Here is a 15083-nt window from a genome sequence, read left to right as displayed (position 1 = left end):
TAGTTCTCTTTTCTGGGAAGTAGCTTCATATGTCAATTTTTAAATCAAGGTACAAAGTATTGAGCTTTCCTGAGACAGATGAGATAAGTACAAGCTGGCTAAGGGTAAATTCAGAGAAATTTCCATCTGTTGGTTTACTTCCCAGCCCTGTAACAGCTAGGGCTGAGCAGGGCTGACACTGGACCAGGGAACTCCGTCCAGGTCTCTGTGCAACACTGCTGCCTGTGTCAGCAGGAGACCGGGCTGGGACCTGAACCCAGGCACTGCGATGGGGATAGAGGTGTCTTAACTGCTGGGGTGAATGTTACCCAGTTTCCATTTTGATTTGTGATGACATTCAGTTTATGTCAGATCCCAAAGAACCTAAACGTGAAGATGATCCTGGCTATTCCAAAGACCATCAATCATTACAATCAACATACCACCACAGTTGAGAACAAAATATTTTATTTCTCTCAATAAAACTATACTTTACAGTAGTATTTACTAAATAAATTATATAATTTCTCTTTTACAAGCAATAATCTAAATCACAAATATTTCAAAGACAACATATATACATGACATAAGGCTTTATAAATAGCTTTGCTTTTCTTGTTTCACTAATAAACAGTGAAAAAAATCTTTATAGAAGCTAGTTTTCTATAAAGTATAGGCAGACCGATTATGTTGATCTTTAAATGATACTAGTTTAAACTTTGAATGACAAGGGCTATGATTATGATTTTGCAAACAAAACAAAAAACAACCCAAAACCAGAATTTATACTTTACCTTTTTAGTTGGCTGAATTTTTTAAAGTATAGAAGCAGATTACGTATGTTGCTTGTTTGTGGGATCATTGGATGCATGCAAGAGGAAACTAAGGCTAAAGTCCGCAGCAGAGCAGCGCTTCAGGTCCAGAGAAGGTGAGCAGCAATGGTGCAGGAGCGGCAGAGACATCATTCCTGTGGGTCCTCGCTGGCCAGCAGGCAACAGCGATGGATAGAACAGTGTGGTACTTTGGCCAACCCATCTGTTCGTCAGCCTGTCCACTAAGGCTTCCCAGACAGCCCGCAGACTCCCCGGTCCAGCTGTCATTACTGTATGTGCAGTTGGGGCTCAGCCAAGTTCTGCCCAACTCTGGAGTGGAGAAACTTCTCTCACAAGTGTGTGCATCTCGTTTGTACACATGATGTGATCATCATTGTCACTGGGGGAATAAACAGAAGGAGATTAGCCGGTTGAGCCATTACATCAACCCGGACTAGCTATCCCCAGCATCTCTTCTATGTCTGGGTTGCTGGAGACCCCAGAATTCCCAGCACAAAGCTGGCCCTTCGGGCTCTGGAAAGTCTGCTGTGATTACAACTCAGATTGCATCTTGTCAGGTGCACACTGACCCAGGGTTCAGAGTTGCTTCTCAAGCCACAAGGCTAGCGAGTGGAGGGCTAGGGGGCATTTCTCTTTATGCTGCCTTCCAGCAGGAGCAAGAACCAAAAAGTTCACCATTTCTAAGTAGGAGGACAAAGCAGACTGTGTAGGGAAGCCAGGATGTGGCTGCAGTCAAGTTGCACCGGGAGGGAGCTGCCTCGTCTGCTCTCAGGACAGGGCTCAGCTGGATGGGGTCGGGGCATGCCCTGTCCTTGTAGGGCGTGCACAGCTCAGAGGCAGACCAGCACTCTGCTAGACCGGGCTGGCTCAGAGGCAAGGCAGTCTGATTCCGTGCATGGTGCTCTGCACCTACGGGCAGGAAGAGGTCAGCTTAGAGCAGACCCAGAGGGGAAGGTGGCCTTGGCCTCTGGCACCCTACTGGGGGGAGGATGCATTTAGGAGGAGGGTCTCTCATTTCAAAACTAGCAGTGTAGCAGCAATATTTAACCCTTGGTCCTGGCCTGATGAATTCCAAGACCCAAGAGAGGGCAGCGCGTGTCAATCACTCACACAGATGGACAGCTCAGCAGCAACCTTTGGGGAAAGGCAGCATTGACTGACTGCTGAGCCCCCGTCATCCCCTTTGTCACATGGCTCTGGCTGGCAGTTCACCAGTGTGCTCTCACCCTTGTCCCTGCACCTGTGGAAAACTCGAGGGGAGGAGCGCAGTGCTGGCTGCCTCAGCTGGGGCAGAAGTGCACGGAGCTGCCCCACAGGTTGTTGGTTCCAGCGCTTCCGCTGCTGCAGCCCTTCCAGTAACTCAGAATGGGACCATCTCCCGGGATGGGGTCTTTACAGAGGAACTCATGAGAAAACATCAAGGGTTGGCCTCAAACGCAAAGAGAAATTCGGATGCAGTTGCACGCAGACTGAAGATGATGTCCCAGCGTGCACACGGACAGAGCCCCAGGGACATGCCGTTGCTTCTTGGGCCTCGGGCAGGGGACGGGGGAGCCAACCCCACAGGTGCTCCCACAGCCCCTCCAGAGCTGCCAGGAAACAAACTCCCAACACTCCTGGCGTCCAGCAGTGGGACCCCTGGCCAGGGTGATCTGGGCTTCAGCACCTGCCTTTTGTTTTTAAACCGGCTTCCTATCTGCATGCATTACACTGCAACCTGTGTCTCTGGGGGGGTCACTTCAAGAAGCACAGTTGTTGGTGGCTCCAAGAGAGAACCTGTCTGAGACAGGAGAAGAAAAATCTTTGGCCCTTGTTTTCAGAAACACCCTGCATTCATGGTTCAGGCTGCTGCTGAAGCAAGGTTTTCTGTGCTGGATCCTCGCACTGCCAAGGGGTCCTCTCAGAGGCGGCTCTGACAGGCAGGCTGGGAGCTGAGGGAGGGTTAGTGCCTTGCTGCGATGTGCTCCACTACGGGCTTCGTGAAAGGCGGTGGATGCTGGGCGGGTCACAGGAAGCCGCCCCTGACATCCTGCTTAACTTGACTTGCAGGGAGCAAAAGACTACAGGAAGGTACATCTGGTGGAAATAGTCTGTTGAGCCTGGCCGGCTTGCCCCTAATTAGGTTTCAGCTCAAGGACCTCAGTCTGGCCTTCCACTTTCCTACCAGCAGGTGGCAGCGGAGGGCTTGCTGGAGGCAGGAACTCGGCGGCAAGCCCAGTCAGGAAGGTTTTTGGCTTCTCTGCTGGAGAAGGGGCAACGCTTAGGGGAATGCCAGCGTACAAGCCCAGTGGGCCTCGGTCCTGGACCTGAGGGCCTTTTAAAGAACTGATGTCGCAGGCCACCTCTAGGGAACATCTTTCTCACACACACTGAGTCCCTGATAGGAGCCAAATCAGTGAACACAGTCACATGCACCTGACACTTTTTTTTTTTTTGGAGGGTGGAGATTCTAATTCGGTCACACCTACCACAGCAAATTAGTCAAGGGGAAGGGAAGGGAACAGGACCTGGGCCCATGTGGTCCATGGGCCCTCAAGGAGGCAGGGGGTAGTGAGTGGAACAGGGTCCCCATATAGATTCTTGTCCACTTAGAACTTCTGGTTAACATGAGGCCACAGGGGGTTAGAGCGAGCTCTGAATCCAATGTCTGGTATCCCTTAAAGCAGACAGGACATAAAGAAGCAAGAGGAAGGCCAGGTTAGAGCATGGAACCCCCAGAATGCAAGGGAGCAATCTCCCTTTCAGAAGAGCCTGGCTGGGGGGGGGAGGTGGGCACTGCCTATCAGACTGAACTGAACTCCTTGCTGAAGCCGCCCTGGTGGGGGGATTTGTCAGTAACCATCCAGGTGGAGACAATGCCAGGGCGGCCTAGCCCTCAGACATCCGGTCCTAAGCCCTCCGTGAGCCTCTCAGTAAGCTCGGCTTTCTCTTGCTTGAGCATTTTCTGTCCCTTCTCTGTGCTCGGGGGAAGAAATGGCTGGAATGAGGGCAGGTTTGTTGGCTAGGTCCATACTGGAAGAACGATGGGTTTTAAATTCTTTGTCAAGGGCTGGCATTGTAGCACAGTGGCATAAGCTGCTGCCTGCAATGCTGGCTTCCGCACTTCTGGTCCAGCTCCCTGCTAATGTGCCTGAAAAGGCAGCAGCAGATGGCCCAGGTTTTTGGGCCCCTGCCACCTATCTGGAGGCCCTGATGGAGTTCCAGTCTCCTAGCTTCAGCCTGATGCAGCTCCAGCTACTGCCACCCTTTGAGGAGTGAATTAGCAGATGGAAGACTTTCTCTGTTTCTGTAGCAAACAAATCAATTTTTAAAAAGCAATAGGCACATTTTTCCTAAAGTCTCACTTGCTCCCAATCCGGCTCCTCCTGTGTGCTGTTTCCTGCAGGCTCAGGGCCTCGAGAAGCCATATTCACTCTGTCAGCGCCTGCTTTCCCCAGAGCTGGCGTGGTCAGGATCCTGGTTCAATCCTAGCTTCCCAGAACAAAGCAGCAGACAGAAGTGGAAACCAGAAGAGATGGCTGAGGGAGAGTCCAGAGGGACTGGAAGAGGGCAGAGTGCAGGCTCAGGGGTGGTGGGCAACTGTGCACAGCCTGCAGCCCCAGGCCCACGCCAGAACGGGGCTGGCTCAGAAAAAGGGGGGATCAAGCTAGCCGGTGAGGCCATGCGTCAGTGTAAACCTAGCATGCGACAGAGGAGAGCAGGTCAAAGCTTCGGACCTAGCTGTGGCAGGAGAGCCTGCCTAGTGAACTCTAGCCCAACTGCAGAGCCAGTATGCCTTCACAAGGTCCAACCCCAATTTTCTAGAATAATCTTCAGACAAGTGAGTGCTATTCTGGAAGGGAACAAATGCTACACAGTGAGCCTCTAACGCAGCCTGAAGGAGCTTTATGACTTTGCAGTGTGCCACTCTTTACGACAGGTGCAGCATGACGTGTGCTTGGCTCTCACATCTCAGAACTAGTACCTGGGTAACAACACTGCTGGCCATGGCTGCTGGGAATACAGGTGGTTCGCCCACTCGCCTGGAATCCCTTAACTTCTCAACATCGAGCCACATGTCGGGCAGGAACTGCGTTCTCTGGCTAAATGCCTTCCAGGAATAGGCACTTGGCCTGGCAGGTAAGGTGCCTGCACCTCACATCCGAGTACCTGGTTTGATCCCTGGCTCTGAAGAGGCTCCCTGCCAAGGCAGGCAGCAGGGCAGGCGTCAAGTACTTGAATCCCTGCCACCCAAGTGGGAGACCTGCAGTTTGCTCCCGGTTGCTGGCTTTTGCCTGACCCAGACCCAGTTCTAGCCACATTTGGGAAGGGAATTAGTGGATGCAAGCTTTCTCTTTCAAAGAAATAACTCAATGTGCCATCTCGCAGAGCAAAGGCACGTGTGCCTCGCCTGCTTCCCAGTTTGCTCTCGGAAGTCTGAGCGGCATCTCGGGCTGGTGAGGCTCAGAGTCCCTCGAGGAGCAATAAGACTGCCGCTGCTGTGTGTCAACAGCCCCTGTGCAGCCAAAGCTGTTTAAATAAGAATGACTCAGGAATCACTGCGTGCCCAGGAAGTCGGGCCTCAACAGCCGTGGCTCTTGCCAACAAGTTCCTCTTCCCATTCTCATTCTGCATCAGGCAAGGAAACGGCAAGGTGGCAGCCACGACGGTGTCGGTGCCTGGACCTCCAGCACTCCTCACATAGCTCAGTCATCGTTCATTTTACAGTAGTTTGGCCAGCTCATCTCCTGGGCACGCTCTTCAACACCTTCGTCTGGCCACCCGCTCGACACTGCATGGAAAACACATCTTTGGGCACTGGATGCAGTCACCTTGAAAGACACCCTCCTGAATTTGAGTATCTGCCAAGGAGTCTGACAGCGTGGTATTCACGGAGGAAAGGTGAATGCTCTTAGCAGTGCAGGGTGACAAGGAGTGTGGAACCCGCTCCAAGGCACTTGATGAGCATGGTGGAACAGTGAGGGGCTTGGCACGACACCTTCCTTTGGAGTTTCACATCCCACCACGGGCAAGGGCACACAGCGTGTGGCTGACCCGTGAGAGGAAATTTCATATGGTATCTGGTGTGTGTAAGTCACCTAGGTATTTTGCAAAGGGATATACACGTACATTCCTATTTGTAAGGGGCTTTGTATGTTTATGTGTGTGTATATATTCCTATATACACACAGGTGCAAATCAAAGCTGCAGAAGACTCCAGTTCCACGAGGAACAGCGAAGGGCTGCATCCCGAAAGCTAACTGTAACTGACCACACGGACGACAACGTCATCTCAGCAGCTTCCTGAGCCCGTTCTGGGGAGAAGGCCCACAGCAAACGGGGGCACACACAGGGGTGGGGCTGGCTTTCCCTTGTTTTCTAATGCAGAGGGGACAAAATAACGACAGGGGTCGTGAATGTAGAACTTTCTAGAGGGATTGCTAAAAGATTTAGGTTTCAGAGTTTGTGGTTAAATAAAACATAAAAATCTTCAGCTTGAAAACACACCCTGGAATGACAAGTTAATGGTGCAGAACTTTCCAGAAGGATTGTCATACACTTCAAATATTGTGAAGGCTTATGGTAGAGGAGGTGATGAAGCAGCAAAAGTTTGAGAAACAATGACAGCTATATTAGAAAAACTTATTTCTTCAACTTCCTGGAACTCAGGATGAGTCAGAGCCCTTCAAGGCTGACAGGGGTCTCCGTTACACAGATGTAGAACACTTAGGCTCACAGCCAATAACTAATTCATGCTTCAAGACGAATGAGAGGCCACAAACTTCTCAGACTCTTTCCAACTCATGTTCAGCTTGATTTCGTAAGAGGTGAAAGAACCAAGTCGAAAGACAGCAGCATGGGCCCAGCGCGATAGCATAGTGGTTAAAGTCCTCACCTTGCATGCCCGGGATCCCATATGGACGCCGGTTCTAACCCTGGCAGCCCTGCTTCCCATCCAGCTCCCTGCTTGTGGCCTGGGAAAGCAGTTGAGGACGGTCCAAAGCCTTGGAACCCTCCCTCGTGTGGGGGGACCTGGAAGAGGCTCCTGGCTTCTGGCTTCGGATCAGCGCAGTTCCAGCTGTTGTGGTCGCTTGGGGAGTGAACCATCAGATGGAAGATCTTCCTCTCTGTCTCTCCTCCTCTCTGTATATCTGCCTTTCCCATAGAAATAAAATAATCTTAAAAAGGAAAAAAGGAAGATAGAAGCTGCCCCTTGGGACGCATGCATCCCGTTTCAGGGTGCCGAGTGTGAGTCCTGGCTGACCTGTCTACTTCCTTCTAATGCAGACCTGGCAGGCTCGCGCATGAGGGTCCCTGCCACCCTCCTGGAGATCCAGATGGAGACCTGGGCTCCTGCTTTGATCTGGCTCAGTCCACTTACTGTGGCCATTTGGGGCAATAAAACCAAGAATGGAAGACTTCTCTCTGGCTTTGAAATAAAATGAAAACAAGCAAATACAATTTAAAAAACTTGAAAAGCTCTGTGGAGGAAATAAGGTCAAAGTAGTCTTATTATTTTTGAATAATGCGCAGTTTTTACTTTCCTTCTCATCTTCACTACCCTCATGGGCTTAAAGTGAAGTTCCAGAAATCAAACAGTAGGTCACATTGCAAAGACCCTCTGTCATACCAGATAAGGGGAACTGACAAAAGTGTGAAACAATGCCACTCTTCCTATTAAACCTATTTTTGTCCTGTAAGATACAGCTACATTCATAAGATGTCATTTAAGTTACTATTTTAGAAGAGCTAATGAATATTTTACAACTTTGTCAGTTTTTAAAAAGGATTTTATTTTCATTTCAGTTGGGAAGGCAGAGTTACCGAGAGAAGGAAGAAATAGAGAAAGAAAGATATTCCACCTGCTAGTTCACGTCCCAAATGGCCACCACGGCCAGAGCTGGACCAATCCGAAGGCAGCGGCTTCTGCGTCCCCTGTGGGTGAGGAGGCCCAGGACTCGGGCCATCCTTCGCCGCTCTCCCAGGCTTTAAGCAGGGACCTGGACTGGGTGTGCAGCAGCAGGATACAAACCAGCACCCATATGGGAAGCCGGTGCACAGGAGAGAGCCTACTGCCACGGCACTGGCCCTGAAAACCGTCAGAATACTGACAGAGGTCGCCCATATGGATCTTGAGTCACGTGTAAGAACATACAGAGAGGGGCCCGGCGCGGTGGCGCAAGTGGTTAAGTCCTCGCCTTGCAACCCCGGGATCCCATATGGGCGCCGGTTCTAATCCCGGCAGCCCCGCTTCCCTTTCAGCTCCCTGCTTGTGGCCTGGGAAAGCAGTGGAGGACGGCCCAAAGCTTTGGGAACCTGCACCCGTGCGGGAGACCCGGAAGAGGCTCCTGGCTTCGGATCGGCATAGTATCGGCCCGTTGCGCTCACTTGGGGAGTGAATCATCGGACGGAAGATCTTCCTCTCTCTCTCTCCTCTCTCTGTACATCCGCCTTTCCAATGAAAAAATAATAAAAATAAATCTTTAAAAAAAAAAAAAAATTAAGAACATACAGAGAGGTCTTGAGACGAAAGGTTTGAGAACTTCTCCACTAGAATATAAAGCCCACCAGAGGGCTGGGTGTTTGGCCTGGTGGTTAGCGCAGAATGCCACGTATCCAAGGCCCTGGCTTTGCCTGCCTCTGGCTCCTAACTCCTGCTTTCTGCTGCCAGCCAGAGTACTGCAGGGATCTGAGGCATGAATCACTGCAGCAGTAAAATAAAATAAAATAAGGGAGCAAGAAAGGAAAGAACAAAATGGAAGTCTTATGAAAAACACTCTCTGTACTAACGTCCTGGTCTTCCCCGAGTCCCTGTGTCACCTTCACTGGCAGCGGATAGAGGCTTGCATCAATGGTACCTAGTCTCGGAGCTCAAGTTTAGGAAGGACAGCGTTCAAAGCTGGGTTTAAGTTTGGCTCTGTCATTTCCCAGCTCCAAGAATGGATAAACCTCAGCCTGGGTTTCCTTACCTGCATGCGGGACCAACAGGACCACTGGTCCCTGAATGAACGCAGCAAGGCAAGCAGGGACCTAGGCGGGCCCTGGACCGATGTGTGCTAGGTTCGGCCACTAGCAGTCTAACGAAATGCCACACTGTGGCCCTTATCAGAAGCCGCTGCAGCTTTCACACTCCCCAGGCTTGGTCAGTGTTCACAATTAGGGATGTAGTTTGGCATTTTCACACACAAATATAAGGTGTGATGACCAGATCAGTGTACTTTCAAAGAAATACACACATATTAAAAACAAGGGCCCGGTGCGGTAGCCTAGCGGCTAAAAGTCCTTGCCTTGAATGCACCGGGACCCATATGGATACTCGTTCCAATCCCAGCAGCTCCACTTCCCATCCAACTCCCTGCCTGTGGCCTGGGAAAGGCAGTCAAGGATGGCCAAAAGCCTTGGGACCCTGTACCCATGTGGGAGACCTGGAGGAAGTTTCTGGCTCCCTGCTCCGGATTGGCGCAGCACTGGCCATTGCACTCACTTGGGGAGTGAATCAACAGATAGAAGATCTTCCTCTCGGCCTCTCCTTCTCTCTCAATAACTGACTTTGTAATAAAAAAAATACATCTTAAAAAAAAAAGAAATATGAAATGTATTATCTCAAAAACTGAAAAAGAAAGAAGAAAATAGGAAGAAAAGGAAAGAGAAAGGGAGTATCATTTATTCGTAGAACTGTATATATGAATTGCATTGAATTGGTTCTCTTTGTATTAATATGGTATTAACATGAAAAAACAAATGATTAAGAAAGTTCTTTCCTAAGGTGGGAGTTAGCGGATGGAAAGCAGGTAATGCGTAGGAGAGGGTGTCGGGCGGAGACGCAGAGAAAGCGAGGAAAGAGCATGGAAAACCGCAGACAGGGACAGGAGGAATGTGCGTGGGGCGAGGGAGACACTGTGTGGCATCACAGATGGCAGCAGCGCAAGGCCCAGCTGCTCCGCTTCCCACCAGCTCCCTGCTAACACGCCTGGGAGAGCAGCAGAGGATGGCCCAGAATGGAGCAGCATTAGCAGGAAGAAGGGCCAAAGAGGAGGCAGGGAAGGTCGGCCGCTGGGGCAGTGTAGGGACCTCTGGACTTCACTCCTCAGACCTGGGGATACCCGGGAGGGCTATGGGCTGAGGAGCAGTGTTTGAAGGGAGAGAGTTGGGGTGAGACGCATGTTGAGGGCTGTGTGTGTGTAACACTGTTAACTGTTGGCTTGGGGTGAGCAAAGCACGAGCAGACACGGAGGCTCAGTCTACCAGCTCCCTGTGCAGGGCTGTTGAAGGACACAAGACATGAATGGAAACATGATCCTGTAGTGCAGCCCACCAGGCTCCCTTCCCAGATGTTACCTAACAGCTCAGAGAGCCAACAGGACAGGCCTTCAGGATGTCGACATGCCTGACTGCCTGCATCCTGGGGGTGAGCCATGCGAGGTGGGCAGCGAGGCAGTTAGAGAGGTTCCTGGCCAAATCACACAGCTGGACCACGGCAAGCCAAGGGGTCATTCAGCGAAGATGGTTGGGTGCTAAATTCCAGTTCTTCCCTGGGCTGGCTTGCTTCTGTGCCCCGAAGCCTCCTACCCTACCAAGGTTCAAACACAAGGGCAGCATAGAATCAAAGGAAAGCTCTACTTTGTTGGGAAAACCACTAAGGAGCTACACGCAGCCTGGACACCAGGGGCCCGCCTGTTCTGTGTATGACTGTGTGAGTACTAACCCATGTGCCCTGCTCTGCAGTGCTCTCCAAGCACCATGGCAAACAGCGTGGCAAACAGACACCCTCTGCCAACGTCACAGGGTGCCAATCCTCTTTCTTAAAACCAAGCACATTTCAGATTTTTTTCGTGTCAGCCATGCTTGTGCCCACTTGTAAACCAGCAAGGAAGGAGAGGAAGTGGAGCCCCAAGTACTCACCAAGTACACATCCAGTACAGAGGCACTGTCTTCCGGCAGCTCCACAGTGTCTGGCTCGGCGCTCAGGTAGATGGTCCCCTCCTCCAGGGTAAAGGTTGAACTGGAAGCTAACCCTTTACTGGAGGAAGAGAGGCAAACAGTGAGCACGTGGCCTCTGGGAGGAAGTCCAACTACAGCTAGGAGACAAAGTGGGTCGCCTTTGGTGATGAAGAATTGTGCTAGGGCTGGTATTGTGGCATAGTAGATGAAGCTGCTGCCTGTGACACTGGTATCCCATGTGGGCAGTTCAAGTTCTAGTTGCTCCATTTCTGACCCAGCTCCCTAGGAAAGCAGCAGAAGATGGCCCTGTGCTTGGGCCCCGCACCCACATGGGAGACCCAGAAGGTAGCTTTGGTTTCTGGCCTTGGCCTGGTTGTTGCAGTTGTTTGGGGAATGAGCCAGCAGATAGGAGGTTTCTCTTTCTCTCTTTGTAATCCTGTCTTTCAAATCAATCAATCAATCTAAAAAAAAAAAAAAAAAAAAAAAAAAAGAACTATGCTAAGAGTTGGAAGGAAATATAGTCCTAGCTGGAGATAGTTGAGTTTAAAATGTGGCTTTGTGGCCTGGCATGATGGCTCAATTAGCTAACCCTCTACCTCCAAGTGCTAGCATCCTGTGTGGGCATCGGGTGGTGTCCCAGTTGCTCCCCTTCCCATCCAGCTCCTTGCTTGTGGCCTTGGAAAGCAGCAGAGGGTGGCCCAAAGCCTTCGGCCCCTGCACTCATGTGGGAGGTCAGGCTTCTGGCTTTGGATGGACTCAGCTCCAGTGCAGATTTCTCTGTCTCTCCTCTTTGTGGATTTGCCTTTCCAATACAAATAAATAAACCTTTTAAAAAATGTGGCTTCATTGTTACATTTTCCCTTTTTTCTAAAGATTTATTCATTTTTTAATTTGAGAGGCAGATTTACAGAGAGAGAAGGAGATGGGGGAAAGACCAACACGCAGAAGAGAGAGAAACCTTCCATCTGCTGGCTCACTCCTTCAGTGGCCACAATGACCACAGCTAAGTTGATTCAAAGCTAAGATCCAGGAGCTTTTTCTGGGTCTCCCACGCGGTTGCAGGGACTTGAGACCCTGAGCCATCCCCCACTGCTTTCTCAGGCCATAAACAGGGAGTGGGTCAGAAATGAAGCAGCTGGAACTTGAGCCTGAACCCACATGGGATGCTGGCACTGCAAAGGATCAACCCGTTGAGCCATCACACTGGCATCTTTCCTTTTCACTTCAACGCCTGAGATCATTGTAAAGCTCTGATTGTCCCTTTGGTGTCTTTGTGAATAGCTGGTCCTGGTAATTTTAGTTTTCCCTCACCTATCTGTGGGAGTTACAGCTCAAGACCACCACTGGATACCTGAAACGGCGGATGGTACTATATTCTTTATATGGTGTATATATATATTTTCCTGACACATATACACACACACACCTATGGCAAACTTTCGTCATCTCACTTACAGGAAGTACAAAGGCTTCTCTCGGGTATAATTTGAATCGCGAGCATCATTGTTCTTGCATGTTGGGACATTAGCTACAATAAGACTTACTTGAACACAAGCGTGCCATGTCAGAATAGTCAATGGTAACTGGGATGATTACTAAGTGACGAATGGGCAGGTGCCATACACAGCATGGAAAGTTTGGACAAAGAGATGATTCCCATCATCGGAGATGGTGTGGAATTCCATCACATGACTCAGAAGAGCACACAAGCTAGGACTCAGGAACTGTTTACAGATGGAATTTTCCATTTAGTATTTTTGGACTCTGGTTGATGATGGAAAATTGAAAGCAAAATTGCAGATGTAGGGGTGCTGCCATACCCACAGGCCGCTGGTTTATAGAAGATAGCCTCAAGCATCATTGGTGCTGATCACTTCTCTTTTTAAAAGCTCATTTATTTTTATTCATATGAAAGGAAGAATGTCAGAGACAAAGTGAGAGAAAGCGAGAACGAGAGAGAGAGAGAGAGATTTTCCACCCACTGCTCACTCCTCCCTTCCAAATGTTTACAACAGCCAAGGCTGGGTCAGGTGAAAGCCAGGTGCCTACAACTCCATTTGGGTATTTCACATGGTTACCAGGGACTCAAGTGCTTGACTCGAGGCGCACGCAAGCAAGAAGCTGCCTCAGAAATGGAGGTGGGATTTGAACCTAGGCACTCTGATTTAGGATGTCAATGTTACAAGTGGTGGCTTAACCTAGTGAGCCACAACACTCACTCTGATGATTCTTTTTTTTTAATTGTTCTTTTTGGCACATTACATCTGTGGTTCTCAATCCTTAACATGCGTCAGAATCCTGCAGCACAATGTTGTGGGTCTTTCTCTCCGTTTAGCAGGTTTGGTGTGGAATCCTGGTGATCTCTTGCTCTCGGTCAAAGGGCCACCTTGGCACAGATACACAGCCCTGTGAGATGTGCCTGGTGAGTGTGGTCCACGTTTATCCTTTACGACAACAGCAGCCAAAGGACTGTATACAGGTAGACGGCGCACAAGGAATCAGCTATGATGCACCATTTTATTTTGTTTTGTTCTGCTAACTAGGGCTAACTTGATGTACATGGTCCACAGGGACACTGCTGAGACCAGTAATTAACTGACAAGCTTGGCACTGCATATTTTTTCCCTATTGAAATAAAATTCACTTAGGATTTTAGCTCTTGGAAATTTTCCATGGGAAGCTCTCACACAAACTGGGGACAAACAGGTGATGTTGGTACAGGGAAGGTGGGGGTTGGGAGGCAGCCATCAGCAATAGGGAAGGGGTTGCACAGCAGGTCATGGCCTTACTGCACAGAGAGAGGGGTGGTGGGCTTCATCTCTCCCCTTCTGCAGGACCGTGTCCTGCATGTCCTCCTAGCATAGGTCAGAGCCTTTCTGAGCAACCTGACACCATCCTCCAGGGTTCACACCTAGGGCTCCCAGCCCAGGGACAGACCGCGGAGGACTCCTGACCCTCCTTCCCTAGTCTGCAAGTTTTCTTTCTGTGCATACCTACCTATAATCTGAAGATAGGTGAACATTCAGAAATACTGAACATCTGGGCACACAAAATGCCCAACTGATTGTGTGAATCATAGTAAAAGAGGTTCATTTGCAATTTTCCTATTCATAAAAGATAAAACGAGAAAACCAAACTGCACAGACTTGGAAGAGGGGAAAAGCAAGGGCCAGGGACCTTGCATTCCTCGGTATTTGGGGTGTAGAAGCTGAGGGGGCAAAGGCATAGCACTTGGCCTCTCACACCTCTCACACCCGATTCTCGTGTTCTGGGCACAGCACAGAAAAGGCCCCAAGATGGGCCGTGCCACTAGGAAGCAGAACCTGTCCTGACACAGCAGGGACCCGGGCTTCTTTCCATTGAGTTGTTGACTTTGTAAGGTAAGTCCTCGGATTTCTCGGGTTTAGTAAACTGTCAGGGTTCAAGAGTTTCACCTTCCAAGGCACTGGGCGGCAACAAAGACTGCTCAGGCAATTTTGTGCATCAGAAACAAGGATGTGGTCATGAGCTTTAATGATTTTTTTTTTTTTTTTGCCATGTAATGGAGAAGGAGCCACCCCCCCCGTGCAAGTGTAACAAGATTCTGCTTGGTTAATCTTCCTAGAAGCACACATCCTTCATCCACCTACACAGCAGACAGAAGCAAAGGGTAGGAATTTTTTCTTAATTTCCTGTTATTTGGCTTCAAATTTTATATACTGAAAAAAAATCCTTGACTGAACTCTGAGTTCCTTTGTAGATATGTAACGTGATTGATGAGGCTCCAGAGTTGAATTTTCTCTCCGCTGAGTGTTTACTTACTGACACCTACCTCTGTCCTTAGACATCCAGCCATCTACCTGCGAGAACAACACTCTCGAAGTGATCATTAATCCTTTGAAATTTGAAATACCTTAAAGCTCATGGAAAAGGGGCAAGAATTCTGTGATAACTTTAATCAGATTCTTCCACTGCTACCATTCGGACACTTCTGCTCTATCATTATTTGTGTATAAACACATGAAATTTTTTTCTGAATACTCTAAATAGGTTAACTTGCACATAAGATGCCCCTTTATCCTTAATCTCACCAGTGTGAATTTTCTAAGAATAACAATTTCTAAGAATAACAACAACAAAATACTTTCATATAATACACTATAATTATTAAAACCAGGAAAGTTGAATCGATGTAATAATAAAATCTCATCAATAGTCCATTGTTAAATTTTGCCAGAATTTTTGTTCTTTGAATGATACCACACACATGTTCTCCCATCTCCTGACTAGCTCTGCAGCTACCCAGCCAGGGCTGGGCTGAGGGGGAAGCTGGAAGCTGGGAACTCAGTCCCCATCTCGCATGGGGCCCGC

At 49.4% G+C, this 15083-nt stretch overlaps 1 protein-coding gene across 4 annotated transcripts in view; it reads right to left on the bottom strand.

Moving 5' to 3' along the window:
* Positions 1-15083, bottom strand: part of PIP5K1B (phosphatidylinositol-4-phosphate 5-kinase type 1 beta) — a 127045-nt gene that overhangs the window by 19733 nt on the left and 92229 nt on the right. For 3 of the 4 annotated variants that reach the window (XM_040979183.1, XM_040979184.1, XM_040979185.1), the window contains exon 15: positions 10695-10812. In XM_040979183.1, coding sequence (XP_040835117.1) covers positions 10695-10812 — 118 coding nt within the window. Of the gene's footprint in view, positions 1-430; positions 1192-10694; positions 10813-15083 lie in introns of those variants that run through there. The other variant, XM_040979186.1, reaches the window with a different exon arrangement.

Source organism: Ochotona curzoniae, unplaced genomic scaffold, assembly GCF_017591425.1.
Source record: "Ochotona curzoniae isolate NIBS_2020 unplaced genomic scaffold, NIBS_Ocur_1.0 contig_3050, whole genome shotgun sequence".
In the NCBI taxonomy this organism is placed as follows: Eukaryota; Metazoa; Chordata; class Mammalia; order Lagomorpha; family Ochotonidae; genus Ochotona; species Ochotona curzoniae.
Note: the sequence above shows the minus strand (reverse complement) of the source record. Positions and strands in the feature narration are given on the sequence as shown.